General features: G+C 54.1%; 2 protein-coding genes across 5 annotated transcripts in view; one reads left to right on the top strand and one right to left on the bottom strand.

Moving 5' to 3' along the window:
- NAGS (N-acetylglutamate synthase) overlaps positions 1-4,476 on the top strand; it is a gene marked incomplete at its 5' end in the record, with an annotated part of 5,552 nt that extends 1,076 nt beyond the window's left edge. Inside the window, 6 exons of the mRNA XM_010832476.1 lie at positions 28-99; positions 214-427; positions 729-909; positions 1,735-1,906; positions 2,003-2,185; positions 3,862-4,476. Coding sequence (XP_010830778.1) covers positions 28-99; positions 214-427; positions 729-909; positions 1,735-1,906; positions 2,003-2,185; positions 3,862-4,015 — 976 coding nt within the window. The remainder of the gene's footprint in view (positions 1-27; positions 100-213; positions 428-728; positions 910-1,734; positions 1,907-2,002; positions 2,186-3,861) is intronic.
- Positions 1-14,364, bottom strand: part of LOC104982998 (transmembrane protein 101) — a 56,434-nt gene extending 42,070 nt beyond the window's left edge. Inside the window, exons 1-5 of one of the 4 annotated variants that reach the window (XM_010832478.1) lie at positions 11,825-14,364; positions 8,789-9,157; positions 8,283-8,463; positions 7,268-7,414; positions 5,434-6,487 (exon numbers count right to left, since the gene is read on the bottom strand). In XM_010832478.1, the coding sequence (XP_010830780.1) occupies positions 6,179-6,487; positions 7,268-7,414; positions 8,283-8,463; positions 8,789-8,925 (774 nt within the window). In that variant the 5' untranslated portion in view covers positions 8,926-9,157; positions 11,825-14,364 and the 3' untranslated portion in view covers positions 5,434-6,178. Of the gene's footprint in view, positions 1-5,433; positions 6,488-7,267; positions 7,415-8,282; positions 8,464-8,780; positions 9,799-11,824 lie in introns of those variants that run through there. The other 3 variants (XM_010832477.1, XM_010832480.1, XM_010832479.1) reach the window with 3 other exon arrangements.
- Between the last annotated feature and the right edge of the window lie 214 nt (positions 14,365-14,578).

The raw sequence follows: 14,578 nt of genomic DNA, 5'->3' as shown, positions 1-14,578 counted from the left end.
GGTGCGGGGGCACGCCCTGCGGCACAGTGCGGCCGCTGCCGTGCCTTTTTTTGGCGGCGGGTCTGTGCTGAGCGCTGCTGAGCCAGCCCCTCACGCCAGGTGAGTGCCGACCCTGCCTGTCCCGGCGTCCTCGGATCACGCCACTCCGCCTGCGCAGCCCCAGCCCCGCAGGGCCCGGAGGCGATCTCCTTGAGCCCCGCGTCTGGCCCACAGCTATGGTGGCATCGTCTCCGTGGAGACCGATCTGCTCCAGTGGTGCCTGGAGTCCGGAAGCATCCCCATCCTGTGTCCCATTGGGGAGACCGCCGCGCGCCGCTCGGTGCTCCTGGACTCGCTGGAGGTGACCGCGTCTCTGGCTAAGGCGCTGCGGCCCACCAAAATCATCTTCCTCAACACCACAGGCGGCCTGCACGACGGCAGTCACAAGGTGTGTCTCTTCCTTTCGGGTTCCAGTCCCCGTGCCTCCGCACCTCCGCTGAGCATCTCTTTTGCGGCCCCTGCACGCCTCCCTTATGGGTCGCAGAGTCAGTCTCTTCGAAGCCGCAAGGGTCGGGAATGGAGTGTCAGGGAGGGATTCAGCCTACGGTGTTTAGATCTGAGCTCTCCCTGGTGGAGGACTCCGGGAAGAAGTAAGGGAAAAGGGGTTAAGTGAGGAGAGGTCCGTAGGGCGGGGACGCAGTCCTGGTGCGGCTGCAGGTCGGAGGCTCACCCCCTAGTCCGGGACACAGGTCCTGAGTAACGTCAATCTGCCCGCTGACCTGGACCTGGTGACCAATGCCGACTGGGTGAGCACTAAAGAACGCCAGCGGATTCGGCTCATCGTGGACTTACTCAGTCGCCTGCCCCATCACTCCTCCGCCGTCATCACCGCTGCCAGCATGTTGCTCACGGAGCTCTTCAGCAACAGGGGTGAGGGCGAGGGCAGGGGCGCGCCGGAGTTTGGGGGGGCGGGGGCAGGAGAAGCCACAGAAAAGGCTTCCTGCCCTTGCCAAACCTGGGGGAGGTTTGCAAGGAGGTGGACCGGCCTGGGCTGGAACTTGGGTGCAACTAGGCAGGTGGGCGGGACTTGGCTGTATGGGAGGAACCACAGACCCAGGGGACCCAAGTGGAATGGGTAGCTCAGTTGGTAAATAATCCGCCTGCAAGGCAGGAAACCCCGGTTCGATTCCTGGATCGGGAAGATACCCTGCACAAGGGATAGGCTACCCACTCCAATATTCTCGGGCTTCTCTGGTGGCTCAGATGGTAAAGAATCCGTCTGCAATGCGGGAGATCTGGGTTCGGAAGATCCCCTGGAGAGGGCATGGCAACCCATTCCAGTATTCTTGCCAGGAGAATCCCAATGGACAGAGGAGCCTGGCGGGCTACCTCCAAGGGGTCACAAAGAGTCCGACACGACTAAGCGACTAAGTACACACACAGCAGAGGAGAGGTGGGCGGGGCCAGGAGCCGGGTGGGCAGGGATGGGCGGGACTAGGGGAAGTAAGTGGAACCACAGGTGAGGGGGGAACTCCAGGGACGAACTGCCTAGGAAAAGCATCTCCCTGAGTGAAAAACACAGACAAGTCTATGCAGACCATAGGAAGCATCTCATTGTGGAGAGCTCCCAAAGAAGGTAATTGTCCCACCAGCCACCTTCCTGTCTGGAACCTCCACCAGGCTGCGCAAACGTAGGAGTGGAGGGGACCTGGATCTCGGGCTGAACGAACTGCTCCTCCTTCATCCCACCCCCAGGTTCGGGGACGCTGTTCAAGACCTGCGAGCGGACGCTGCGAGTGCGCTGCCTGGACAGCCTGGACCAGGGCCGCCTCGTGAACCTGGTCAACGCCAGCTTCGGCAAAAAGCTCCGGGACGACTACTTGGCCTCGTTGCGCCCGAGGCTGCACTCTGTCTACTTCTCTGAGGGGTGAGCCTGAGGACCCAGAGGGCAGGGGCCACGGGACAAGCCGGAGAGCTTTGGGTCAAGAAGAGGTCCCAGCCTGCCTCTCCCCCGCTGCGCCAGGTACAACGCGGCCGCCATTCTGACCACGGAGCCGGTACTGGGGGGGACCCCGTATCTAGACAAGTTTGTGGTGAGCTCCAGCCGCAAGGGCCAAGGCTCCGGCCAGATGCTGTGGGAGTGCCTGCGGCGGGACCTGAAGACACTTTTCTGGCGCTCCCGGGTCACCAACCCCATCAATCCCTGGTAGGTTCTGCCCTTCCTGGCTCCCCTCTCCAGCTCTCACCAGCCATGCCGGGGATCCACCAGCCTGGAAGGCTGGGCTTCCCCTCCTTTCATTAGCCACCCTTCCCCCATGAGAGATGGCCCGCACATCAGTGTGGCCCCACATTCCCCAGGGAGCAGACCACACATGGAGCCTGAGATTTCTCTAGAGGCAGAGCACACTTAACTCTGCTTTGTCCTGTTAAGGTAGATGCCTTGAAGACAGTCTGCACCGGGCACACAGCCTGCCTCTCCCAGGGTCTGGAGAAATTCAGCCTCTTACCATTTTAGTCCAGGCCCAGCTGCCAAGCTCTGACCCCAGAGCTCTGACCCCATTGCATCTCCAGTGGGACACCCCCTCCTCTCTTTCCTTCTGCAGCTATCTATCCCCTCATTCCCCTACTACTCTGCTCTGTGGGCACCAAGAACAGAACAAGAACCCTTCCCCAGGCTGCACAGCCAAGGCAGTGTGGAGAGAGGAAAAGGCAGCCTCACTCTAACCCTCCTAGCTGTGTGACTCTGGCTAGTTAGCTAACTTCTCTGAGCCTTAGCTGCTCCTCTGTGAAAATAGCATAACACCAGGCTATTGGCTGGTGCTATGAGAATAAAATCAGATTACAAACCTCAGGTTCTAGCAGAGTGTACAGCACATACAAGCATACCCCAGAGATATTACCAGTTTGGTTCCAGACCTCCACTATAAAGTGAATATTGCAATGAAGCAAACCACATGAATTTTTTGGTTTCCTGGTATGTATGAATGTTTACACTATATTGTAGCCTGTTAAGTGTGAAATAGCATTATATCTAAAAAAACAATGTACATACCTCAAATTTAAAATAGTTTTATTACTAAAAACTGCTAACCATCACTTGAGCCTTCAGTGAGCAGTCTTTTTGCTGGTGGAGGGTTTGAAATATTTCAAGAATTACCAAAATGCAACAAAGAGACATGAAGTGAGAAAACGTCTGTTGGAAAAATGACACTGCTAAGACTTGCTCCACACAGGGTTTCTGAAAACCTTGAATTTGTAAAAAACACAGTACCTGCAAAGCACAATGTGCTAAGTTGCTTTAGTCGTGTCTGACTGTTTGTAACCCTATGGACGGTAGCCTGCCAGGCTCCTCTGTCCTTAGGATTCTCCAGGCAAGAGTACTGGAGTGGGCTGCCATACCCTCCTCCAGGGTATCCTCCATACCCAGGGATTGAACCCAGGTCTCTTATGTCTCCTGCACTTGCAGGCGGGTTCTTTACCACTAGCGCCACCTTAGTGAAACACAAAATGTGGTGTGCCAGTAGTAGGTTCTCAATAAATGAACCAGTGAGTAGTGAGCCCTGCTGCTGCTGCTAAGTCACTTCAGTTGTGTCCGACTCTGTGCAACCCCATAGACGGCAGCCCACCAGGCTCCCCCGTCCCTGGGATTCTCAAGGCAATTACACTGGAGTGGGTTGCCATTTCCTTCTCCAGTGCATGAAAGTGAAAAGTGAAAGTGAAGTCACTCAGTCGTGTCCGACCCTCAGCGACCCCATGGACTCCAGCCTTCCAGGCTCCTCCATCCATGGGATTTTCCAAGCAAGAATACTGGAGTGGGGTGCCATTGCCTTCTCCGGTAGTGAGCCCTGGCCTTGCCTAAAACCTATCTCCCACCCCCACCAGGTACTTCAAACACAGTGATGGCAGCTTCTCCAACAAGCAGTGGATCTTCTTCTGGTTTGGTCTGGCCGATATCCGGGACTCTTATGAGCTGGTCAACCATGCCAAGGGGATACCGGACTCCTTTTGCAAGCCAGCTTCTGACCCAGGCAGCTGACCCTCTCTACCAGCCCTTCAGGCCCTGGGACAGCCAGTGTGGACTAAAGGCCGTGCCTGCTGGAGGAGACCCAAGGCAGCCACAGGCCGGACCAGACATGCTGGCTGAGTGAACTGCAGAGGAAGCAGCAGCTGTTACTCTACCCTGCCCAGAGAAGGGTACCCAAGGGAGGACAAGCACAGGAAGGAAAAGGGCCTGCCCAAGACCCCCTACTTGCTCCAAAGCCACAACCAGATGGCTCTGAATTTTCAGTCTAGGAATTTGGAGGGAGGAGGGCTTGCCTTTAAGGGCTCTACTCAAGGCTGAGGGTGGGCCAGTGTCTTTGACCACTGTGCTGTTTTGAGGCTTCCTTGCCCAAAATATCACCCACATCTGCCTTATATTCCACCATTCATTTTAATTCCTTCAGGTCTTAAAACATCTCAGGAGGCCTTGATTAAAATGCAAGTACTTGTCTGAAAGTCAGCTCACACTTGAAATTAGCACTGACCCTCTGGGAGCAACATCTTGCGGGCTGGGGAACCAGGGGTCTCCTAGAGGAAGAGAAGAGCTAAACGAGGCCCAGGCCCCGAGATGAATGCTGCCACCACCTCCCTCAGCCAACTGTCAGCAGCCCACTGAGGGGCTACCCTACCCCTCAGTTAGGAAACACCTTCTGTTCCACAAACCGGACTGACAGCAGCCCCACCTCCCTTGCTAGGCAGGGCTCAGAGCCAAGCCCAGACTGGGAGGTCTTCCCCTTGGCCCCCCTGGAGGTTGTGTCTCCATCTTTGCAGGAGTGGGACATCTCAGACAGGCCAAAGTCCAAAGCCTGAGGTTGCATTTGGCATTTCTGACCCCTACGATGTGCCAGGCTCCACAATGGCTGCTGAGGCTACTTTCTGTCAGGAGGTGTGTGGATGTGTAAGGAGGGGACCAGGGGCTGTTGAGAGACCAACTCCCCTAGAGCAGCCTGTCTTCCCTGAAGAGAGGGGTGGCGTCGAGCACACAGCTGGGTGTGGGCTTTAGACAGACTGGGCCTGGAATCCAGATCTGTGGTTTCAGGCTAGTAGCTCAACCTCTGAGCCTCCATCTCCTCATCTGTGAAATGAAAATTCCTTGGCCTCAGAGTGGACCCTTAATCAGTCCTCTCCTTCTAGTTGCCCTCGCCAAAGATTTCTCTCAAAAGAGCTGGCACCAAATGGGGAGGAAAAGACAAGCCATGAGAGGAAGTGAGTGAAAGGTCAAAGCGTGTACTGTAGGGAGCATTTGCAGACTTGAAAAGAGAGCCCAAGGACAGTGGGGATTCTCAGGACAGGGGCAAGGTCATGGGTGGGTCAAGGTGGGCCTTACCCGGGTATGGGCTTTCAAGAAACCCAAGATCAATCCCAGCCAATAGCAAAGTGCCCCGTGGGGAGAACAGAGAAGCAAAGCCAAACGTCTATATAAAATGTTTAATTTTGGAGGACTGTGTGGTCTGGTGTTTGGGAGGGCATTCACCCACAACAGGCCAACCACGGAGCTGGAAACAGAAGGCCAGAGGCAGGAAGCTGGCCACTGCCTGCCCCACCCCTGCACACTCCAGAGTAGACTGGGGCCTGCTCTGCCCTAGAGGTGGGTGACAGCTAGTGCTGTGTCTGCTCCTGGCACACCCTGAGAGCCCACGACTTGCGTAGTGCCCAGCCCCTCTACTCCACCTGGGCCTGATCCATGTGTCAATACACACACTCGGTTTCAGTCTCAGAAAAGCACTGCAGAGCCTAGCTGCATCTGCCAGGCTCAAAGAAGGATCTTTCACACTGGCTCACTTCCAGTTCCTGGTCTTCCTCCCTGTCTCCCACTCTCAGTGTCCCCCACCCTCAACCCCTGCCCCCATAGCCCTGCCTTACTCCATTTCCTGGGACAGGAGACCCAGGAGAACAGGTGGCCTCAGCTCTCCTCAGAACAAACAGGAAAAATAAACCCGTAGGGCAGAGTCATCAGGGCTCCCACCCCACCAAGGCCTGAGCCCAGGAACTGGGGAAGAGACCTGCCTCTTGCCAACATACACACACACACATGCACATAACGCAAAGGATCAAACAGACCAAAATGCATAAATAAACATAACTGGGCCAGCAAGGAGGAACAGAGGGTGGCCTTTAGTGGCTCCCTGCACCCATTCTCAGACTCGTGCTGCGCAACTCAGCCGTCAGTGGCCAGGATGACGGCGGCCCCGAAGATGCCCACACTCTCTCCAAGGAGCTTCATCTGGTTCCAGAACTCAACGCGTCGCGTGTTGTGCCAGTAGGCCACATTGCCATCAATGAGCAGCATGACCGGGGGCAGCAGGACAGCCAAGATCTGGGCAGCCAGGGTCACGTAGTAGCCCGACAGGAAGGCCAGGGCCAGGACGCCATAGAGCACGAAGAAGAGCTGGACCATCAGCTCCCCGCCCGGGAGATGGTTCAGATACGCCAGCCGGTCCTCCTTGCTGTGCTGCAGTGAGTAGGCCTAGAGACACACCATCCTCTGAGGCTCTGAATAGGCTGAGAAGCCTATTCTGGGAAGGCCACCCCTGAGATGCAAGCCAGCCCCTACCAGGTGGGCTTTCGACTCCCCTCTCAGACTTGGGACTTTCTGAAAATAAGACCTGTGTCTCCCATCAGACAAGGGAGCTCCGTGAGGCCAGGGTCTCTGTCTATCCTGACCCTGGGAGCTCAGAAGGAAAGAGGGTCCACAGTCAGGCTGGGGCTCTCACCTCTGAATACAGAGCTCTTCACATGGGAGATGGTGCTCTGTATCTAAGATGAAGCTAAGTGACTTGAGGCCCGTTGACATTCCCTTCCACACTGGTCCCACTCCCAGCACCAGGGAGGATATAACCGGCTCCCCCAGGCAGCCCCATCAGCTCTAAGTGGCAAAGCCCCAGGTGGGACCTGAACTCTACCAAACCTCTCCTTTGTCCCCTCTCTCAGTCCTCTGGGGGGTGAAGCCATGAGAGGCCCAGTCCCTCTTGTCCTCCTGGCTCTCAGGCTTGGGACTGAATGGTCAATTCACCCTCTTCTCTCCCTGGTGCAATAATGTTGGAAGAAGGGACTCTCAGCCAGGTCTCAGGCACTTGAAAGGCTCCCAAGGCCCAGAAGCTGGAGAGGGCAACTGCTGGGAGTCAAGCCCTCAGGAACTACATGCAAGCCTCGTTCTGTCCACCTCCCTGGGTTCTGCCAGGCACCAGGCATCGGTTCACAGCTCACTCCCAGTGAAGCACCTCCAGTTGACAATCCCCCAACCTACCACACAGACGAGGTAGACGCCCAGGAAGACCTGGCCGGTGGACTGGAGGGAACGGCTGCGAGGTTTCCGGCGGTACAGCTCCCCAGCACCGCTGGCCAGCACAAGAAAGCCACCAATGATGGCAACTGTGCGTGAGTACATACGGACCTAGGCCAAGGCGAGGGGACCCCAATCAGAAACTGAAGCCATTGCACTTCTCCTGGCTGCCCGGAGTGCAGAACTGCCCATCTCTACACATCCCGGTTCATTTGATGAACCCGCTTTACCATTACCACGAGCAGGTAGAGCAGAGAAAGATAATTTTTTTTATCAGAAGTGGAAATTGAGGCCCAGAGGGGTTAATAAACTTGTCCAAGGTCCTACAGAAAGTGGCAGAACCCAGATACCAAGCGTTGCCCCTCTCCCCATCCCCAGGTCTGCACATTCAAAGTTCAATATTCTTTCTGCCATAGGGTATACTTTGTTCCCCAAACTAACCAATGATCTCACTGTCCAGTAGCTATTCTCACACCTGCCTCCCCTAATTGACTGCCAGTCCATTCCTTGCGGGTAATGCCTTGGTCCAGGCTTATCTCCAAGCCTGTAGTACCTGGTACAGGTCCTGGAATCTACAGGATTAAATGCTGCCCTCGGATTAGATAAATTTCATAAAATCTGATAGGTGGACTAGGTTCTCTCTAAGGTTCCTTTCTCCCTGGCTCTGATAACTAAACTAATGGTGTAGAGTTCTGGGAACCAGGTGACCTGGTTTCTGGTCCCACCTGTAATGCTAACTGTGGTGTAATTTTGGGAAAGTCTGTTTCCCATCTCTGAACCTCAATTTCTGCACCCTGAGGGGGAGGTTTGCTGGTCTCCAAGGTCCTTCCATTCTTGTCGTCTGTAATAACCGCCACAAATCAAGGGGGTTCAACCTTCCCAGGCTTCGCACTGTGCTCCTGGCTAGTTTGTCCAGCCGTCCCAGGCACCGGCTCCCCCGGCACTACAGCCAAGTCCCACCTAGGGGCGAGGTGCTCACCTTCAGCCAGTCCCCGTAGTGGACGTAGCCCCCGACGTAGGCGGCATAGGTGCTAATGGCAAGCTGGAGTGCGGCCCCCAGCGCGAACCAGCGCCGCTTCACTCCAAAGGACATGAAGCTAGCGCACAGCACGGCCGCCCCCATGTCGAAGTACAGGTAGGGTACTGGGATGTCGGGCTTCCTGCGAGTAGGGAAGGGGGAAGGAACGAGGACAGAGTTGAAGCACAGGATGAAGCGGGAAGAAGAGTCTTGAGACTCCTCGGGTTCCCGCAAGCTCCATTGCTTCTGCAAACCTGAGCCCCCTCTCATGGCTAGAACCCCCGCACTAAGCTCGATGCCCACCATACTCCAGACCAGAGTCCCTAACAAGTCCGAGGTCCCAGTTCCTCCCAGTCCAAGGGTCCCAACTTCTAGGCCACAACTTCTTCCCCACCTCACCGCACCCCCATTCCTGGGACGGGCCGGACCGCCCCCACCACATTCGGCGACCGCACGGACCCGCTCACCGGCGCGCCTCGGCCCTCTCAGCATACAGCATGAGCTGGCTGAAGCAGCCCCAGAAGGGGCAGCGTGTGAGCAACACAGAACCCAACTGCATGATCAGCTGCAACATCCACCGTCGCGAACCCGTCTTCGACGCCATCTTGAGAAAGGGCAGTCCGCCACAGCCTCACCCGGCGGCCAGGGAGGCCGGCGCGAGGATGCGACGCACAACTTCCGGGTTTCGCGGGGGTTTTTCTTTCCTCCCCGCTTCCGTCGGGAAACAAAGCTCTCACTCTCTAGTTCTGGACTGAAGAAAGTATCGTAGCTGCAGGGTTCCGTTATTCTTTCTGCCCAGGGAGGCTCAGGAGTCCTTATAGGTGCAAAATTGAAAACTAGAGTAGAGGAAGGAACAGTAAGCGAACTAGCCTTTGAATACAGCTGAACCTGGGCTCCAATTCTAACGCAACTCTGTGACTTTCAATGTATCTCCTATACTTCCCAAGATTCATCTGGGAAACTGGAATGACATCGACGTCACAGGGTTGTGAAGTTTAAATGTTGACAGTGTTGGTCCTAGCACATAGTAGGGCTTCAGTGAATGGTGTACACAACACACACACACACACACAGAGGAAATCACACACACGAAATCCCTCTGCTTCTGTTTTAACTTTAGAGTAAGAGGGTCTCCTCAGAGCCACTTGTAGAGAACTTTGGTCTTGGTTTGCCTTTCTTCTGTCCCCCGAGAGAAGAAAGACCTGACGAGGACATACGGGTCATCTCAAGCAGTCCGTTCCTCCAGCTCTAGCGCTCCAACTCTAGCCCAATCTACCATTTTTTGTCAGTTTAGCTGCATCAGGCTTCGGACTGGTCTCCCCCTTTGGCCTTGTTTGTTCTCAGATCCTCTATTTTGTTCTCATAACCATCAGGCACCTCTCCCTTGACTCACTTAGTACATTGCTGCCTGCCAAGTCGCTTCAGTTGTGTCCGACTCTGTGCGATCCCATGGACTGCAGCCTACCAGGCTTCTCTGTCTATGGGATTCTCCAGGCAAGAACACTGGAGTGGGTTGCCATTTCCTTCTCCAATGCATGAAAGTGGAAAGTGAAAGTGAAGTCACTCAGTCGTGTCTGACTCTTAGCGACCCCATGGACTGCAGCCCACCAGGCTCCTCCATCCATGGGATTTTCCAGGCAACAGTACTGGAGTGGGGTGCCATTGCCTTCTCCCACTTAGTACATTAGCAATTGTATATTTGTGATTTGTCTATTGATGACTAGATTAACACTAGATTGTGAGCTCCATGAGGTCAAGGACAATGTCTGGTTTCTGCCTATTATATCGACAGGGCCAGGTAGATGGGATGCATTCAGGAAATGTGTGCCAAATAGATAAGTAAATGAACAAAACGTGTTGCCACTATGTCATGTCTCAGTAACTGTTTGTTGAACAAATGAGCAAAAGTTTGAGGCACTCTGGGATTGTCACCACACGGCCACCCCCACCTATCTTCCTGCACCCCCTCTACCACCCTGCAACATACAAATTCATCTTCTAATATTGAAGACTCTGTAAGCATTTTTGTAAGGTCCTTTAATTCAGGAGGTGTGTTTCTTCCCTGGGGAAGGGAGAGGGAGCTTATGTTAAAGTAGCATTTCTGAAGACAGGAATTTAAAATTCCCAATCAGCCAGTGAAAGCTGGACAACAAAACACTTTTCATATCTATTTTTTTTTTTTACAAAGTCACTATGATTAAAGTCTAGGTGTATCAGAAAGAATGTGAGAAAGGGACATATCCAGGTAAAAAACTAGGGAATAAGATTGTGTGACTGCTGGGGTGGGGAGTTGAGGGTGAGGGTGGGAAAACTTCAGTCAAAGGGAATGAGAAAAATAATGGGTTAAAGGTTATTTTGCCTACCCTTCCTACCCCCTACCACCACATGAGACAAGTTTTTACCAAAACACAGGCACACGTGTGCGCGCGCGCACACACACACACACACACACAATACAGGCACATACTACAGTATCAACTTTCCAACTGTTTTTCTTTTTCCAATCTCCTCAGCTATCCCCGATTCAAATGAGACAAAATGCACAGCCATCAGGAAGGAGCAAAGTGCTGAGAACTGGGATCAGTGTATGTCCACAAAATAGTTCTAGAAGCCTGCCTGGCTTGTGCCCATGGGAACAACACCGTTACCCACCCTACCTCCATCATAACTTTAGCAACCAGCTTCTGATCAAGTCCCCAGCAGCAGAGGCCAGGAACATGTGTGAGCAAGAGAAAGGGGACAAAGATGAATGCTTTCCTTATAGGGCTTCCCTGGTGGCTCTCAGATGGTTAGGAATCTGCCTGCAATGTAGGAGGCCTGGGTTCGATCCCTGGGTCAGGAAGATCCCCTGGAGAAAGGAATGGCAACCCACTCCTGTATTCTTGCCTGGAGCATTCCATGGATAGAGGAGCCTAGTGGGCTACAGTCCATGGGGTTGCAAAGAGTCGGACACGACTGAGCAACTTTGACTGTACCCGTCCCACCCCAGTTCCCTCTGGTCTTTCTACCTTTTAGTTCCCTCTTTCCCAAAGAGGTGTTGAGGACTAGGGGCCAGACTGCTCTTCCCAGGGCTGGGAAAGATGAGAGCATTATGCTAGATCAGAGGGAAATAGGTGAGGGAGGGGTGGTCGGTCCTAGGCCCTGAGAGTTGAACACAGCCATTTCTCCCCTCCCACTACTCCACCCTGCCTGGGCAGACAATGGAGCCCCAAAGACCTCTAAGGACCATCCCTTTTCCTTTATCACAGCTCCATCTTCTCTCCCTCCCCCAGCTGCCTCTTGAGGGCTCCCCTGCTCTCTGGTTCCCCCAGGGCCTCGCCTGCACTTGCACTCAACCATAACCACGGTCACAGCCACAGTGACCAGCCCAGCTGGGAATCCACACTGCTCAGCACCACCCCACCAGCTGCCCAGGCTACAAGTCAAGTAACCCAGGCTGGCTACACACAAGTGCCATCAGGTCATCCAAGTTCCTAACGGCCTGTTGCAGGCCAGTCACATACCCAGGGGTTTGAGGCAGCAGCAGCATCATGCCTGCTATCCAGATGCCCGTCATATTTTGAACTTGAGATGCTGCAGTCGGTTGCCTACAATAGAGACGAGGCCCAGTGCTCACGGGGGTACAAAGGTCTCGGCCTCCAGCTGACTAATGTCAGTCCCAGCCAGGGAGCACTTCCAGGCTGGCATGGGGGCCAGGGCTGCACCCCTGACTTGCTGTGCTGGTTCCCAGCCAGCTCTGCCAGCACAGGTGGAAGAGGCTCCCAACCCCAGCGGTGCCCAGCTCAGCTGGGTTGTGGCTCAAGTCTGGCTGCCCCAGGTTCCCAGGCTCCACAGGCTGCAGGGGTCCAGGCTTGCAAGCAGGTTGTAAGAGGTCTAGACAGAGTAGAGAGCACGGGGTGATGGAAAAGTCGGGGCGCAGGGAGGCCAGCTGGTGTGGCTGAGATACAGCTGCTCCAGAACACCTAGGCCCCCCAGAGCTCCACCAGCCAAGTCCCACAGGATACTGGGAGACAGCAGCAGCACCCGCAGTCCACACAGGCCCTGGAAGGAGCCACCTGCTGAGTGGCCGAGACCACTGTGGCTCAGCTCTGACAGCCAAACTATCAGGGAACCTGGAAAGGGTCTAAGCAGGTGGAGGCCTCCCCAGCCCACACAATGCCCAAAGCTGGGCAGTTTCATGGTGCTGGCCACCTGCCGCCAGACCCTAAGCAAAGCTGATGCCCCACTGTGGCCGTGGCCACACCTGCTCCACCCTTGCCCCATGATGAGATGGAGTGAGGATGGCACCAGACAGTCATGGATGCTGAGAGCTTGTGTTACTCTCCTCCATCCAAGATATTGGGAAGCGTGGTGATGCTAGGAGAGAAAAATAAATGCAGACACGACTCAGGACCTCACCATATGCCAGGTCCCCAATGTGGTCTCAAGGACACCTTCCCTCCATCTCTCAAGATCTTACCTGCTTACCTAGCAGTTAACAGCTAGGAAAATAGCCAAAGCTATTTCAGCCTGAGATCCCAGCCTCCTGACCCTCCCATCCCCAGCCACCCCTCATCCTGTTATTCCTACTAGGATGAAAGGCAATCAGGGAAGATCACCCTTTTAAATTCTCTAGACCGTTTTTACTCCCACTCCACACTCCACCTCACTTATTTCCCACACGATCACAGAAACTCCCCCTCCTCCTGCAAAGAGCTTCAACTAGATCTTGGCCTAATCTGACCACCGAGGTCAAGACCTCCAGCAGAACCCGTGTACTCAACCTCTATTCCTGGCACTATACTTGCAGAGTGCAGCAGCAGCAGCAGCTCAGGAATGGAAGAGGAATCTCAGCTCTAGTTACCTGCCTGCCTGCCTCCTGCCAAGCCCCACCACCCAAAGCAGGAGCAATCAGCTCTCAGGAAGCCATCATGAGGGTGGGGATAGGGGACAGGTTGAGGACATCTCCAAGCCCTTTTGGCCTTCTATCCAGGGGAGCAGGACCCTGCCCTGCTTTTCTAAGAGCAGGTGTTCCCCTTTCCACCTCCTTCTCTCTTCTGGAGCCCCAGCCCTCCTCTATTTCTTATCAACCATGACAACTAGGAGAAGCCTTGGATCCCTCCCTCAAGTCATAAAGCAGACAGGTGTCTCTTTTTTTCATTCCTACTTCCTGCCTAAGACAACTGGACACAAAGGAGGGGAATGTTCTCTCTTGTTCTCACTAGGCCAAAGGTCAAAGTACTCCTCTCTGGCCCTCAAGGAGTGCCCAGCCTTTCCTTCTGAAACAGGGGCCTGAGTCCAGGGTACCCAGTGCTTCTGCCTTGCCCTGGGAGGCCAAACATTTACTTTCTCTCTAGGTTCCTGAATGTGCTCAGGAGCTCTACCCAGCAAACTTTAAGAGAATAACGGCCATATGGAAGAAATGGTTACCAAGAGCCAAACTTCATTAGAGGCTTCATTTAATCCTCAACTGAGACACTCATTTCATAGATGAGGGAACTGATGCTTGGCAAGTTTAGGTAAGTTGCCAAGTCATACTGCTCATTAGTGGCAGAGATGAAATCTGACATGACTCAGGCCTGTCTGAATCCAGGCCAGCACCTAACCACTAAGCTACAGTGACCCAAAGAGTGGGCCATCATCCCTTGTGCCGTCCAAACACCCCCCCTAAGATGTCAAGGTCACAGGTGAATAGTACATATGATGCCCAGAATGGTAAGGGCAGCTGAGCCACCACCACCAACCTAGGATATTACTCTCAGCTTGTGGTTGATTAGACTTAAGCCCCTTTGATTTAATTCAAGTGATCTTGTTTGAGCAAATTATACCAGAAAAACTTCATTATCAATAATCTTTGAGAAAACATTACAAACAGAAGGTTGACAGAGACTAGAACGGAACACAAGTATCAATTTTTAAGTCAGTTGAGTTAACAAAATTCAGAGGGCTCATGAAAGTCTCACCAGTTACCTAAACATGATGGCCACTAGGTGCCCACATGAGTCCACTATGCTATGCTATGCTATGCTAAGTCGCTTCAGTCGTGTCCGACTCTGTGCGACCCCAGAGACGGCAGCCACCAGGCTCCCCTGTCCCTGGGATTCTCCAGGCAAGAACACTGGAGTGGGTTGCCATTTCCTTCTCCAATGCATGAAAGTGAAAAGTGAAAGCGAAGTCACTCAGTCGTGTCTGACTCTTAGCGACCCCATGGACTGCAGCCTACCAGGCTCCTCCATCCATGGGATTTTCCAAGCAAAAGTACTGGAGTGGGGTGCCAT

The sequence above is a fragment of the Bison bison genome, unplaced genomic scaffold (assembly GCF_000754665.1).
Source record: "Bison bison bison isolate TAMUID 2011002044 unplaced genomic scaffold, Bison_UMD1.0 scf7180017861046, whole genome shotgun sequence".
NCBI classification, from domain to species: Eukaryota; Metazoa; Chordata; class Mammalia; order Artiodactyla; family Bovidae; genus Bison; species Bison bison.
Note: the sequence above shows the minus strand (reverse complement) of the source record. Positions and strands in the feature narration are given on the sequence as shown.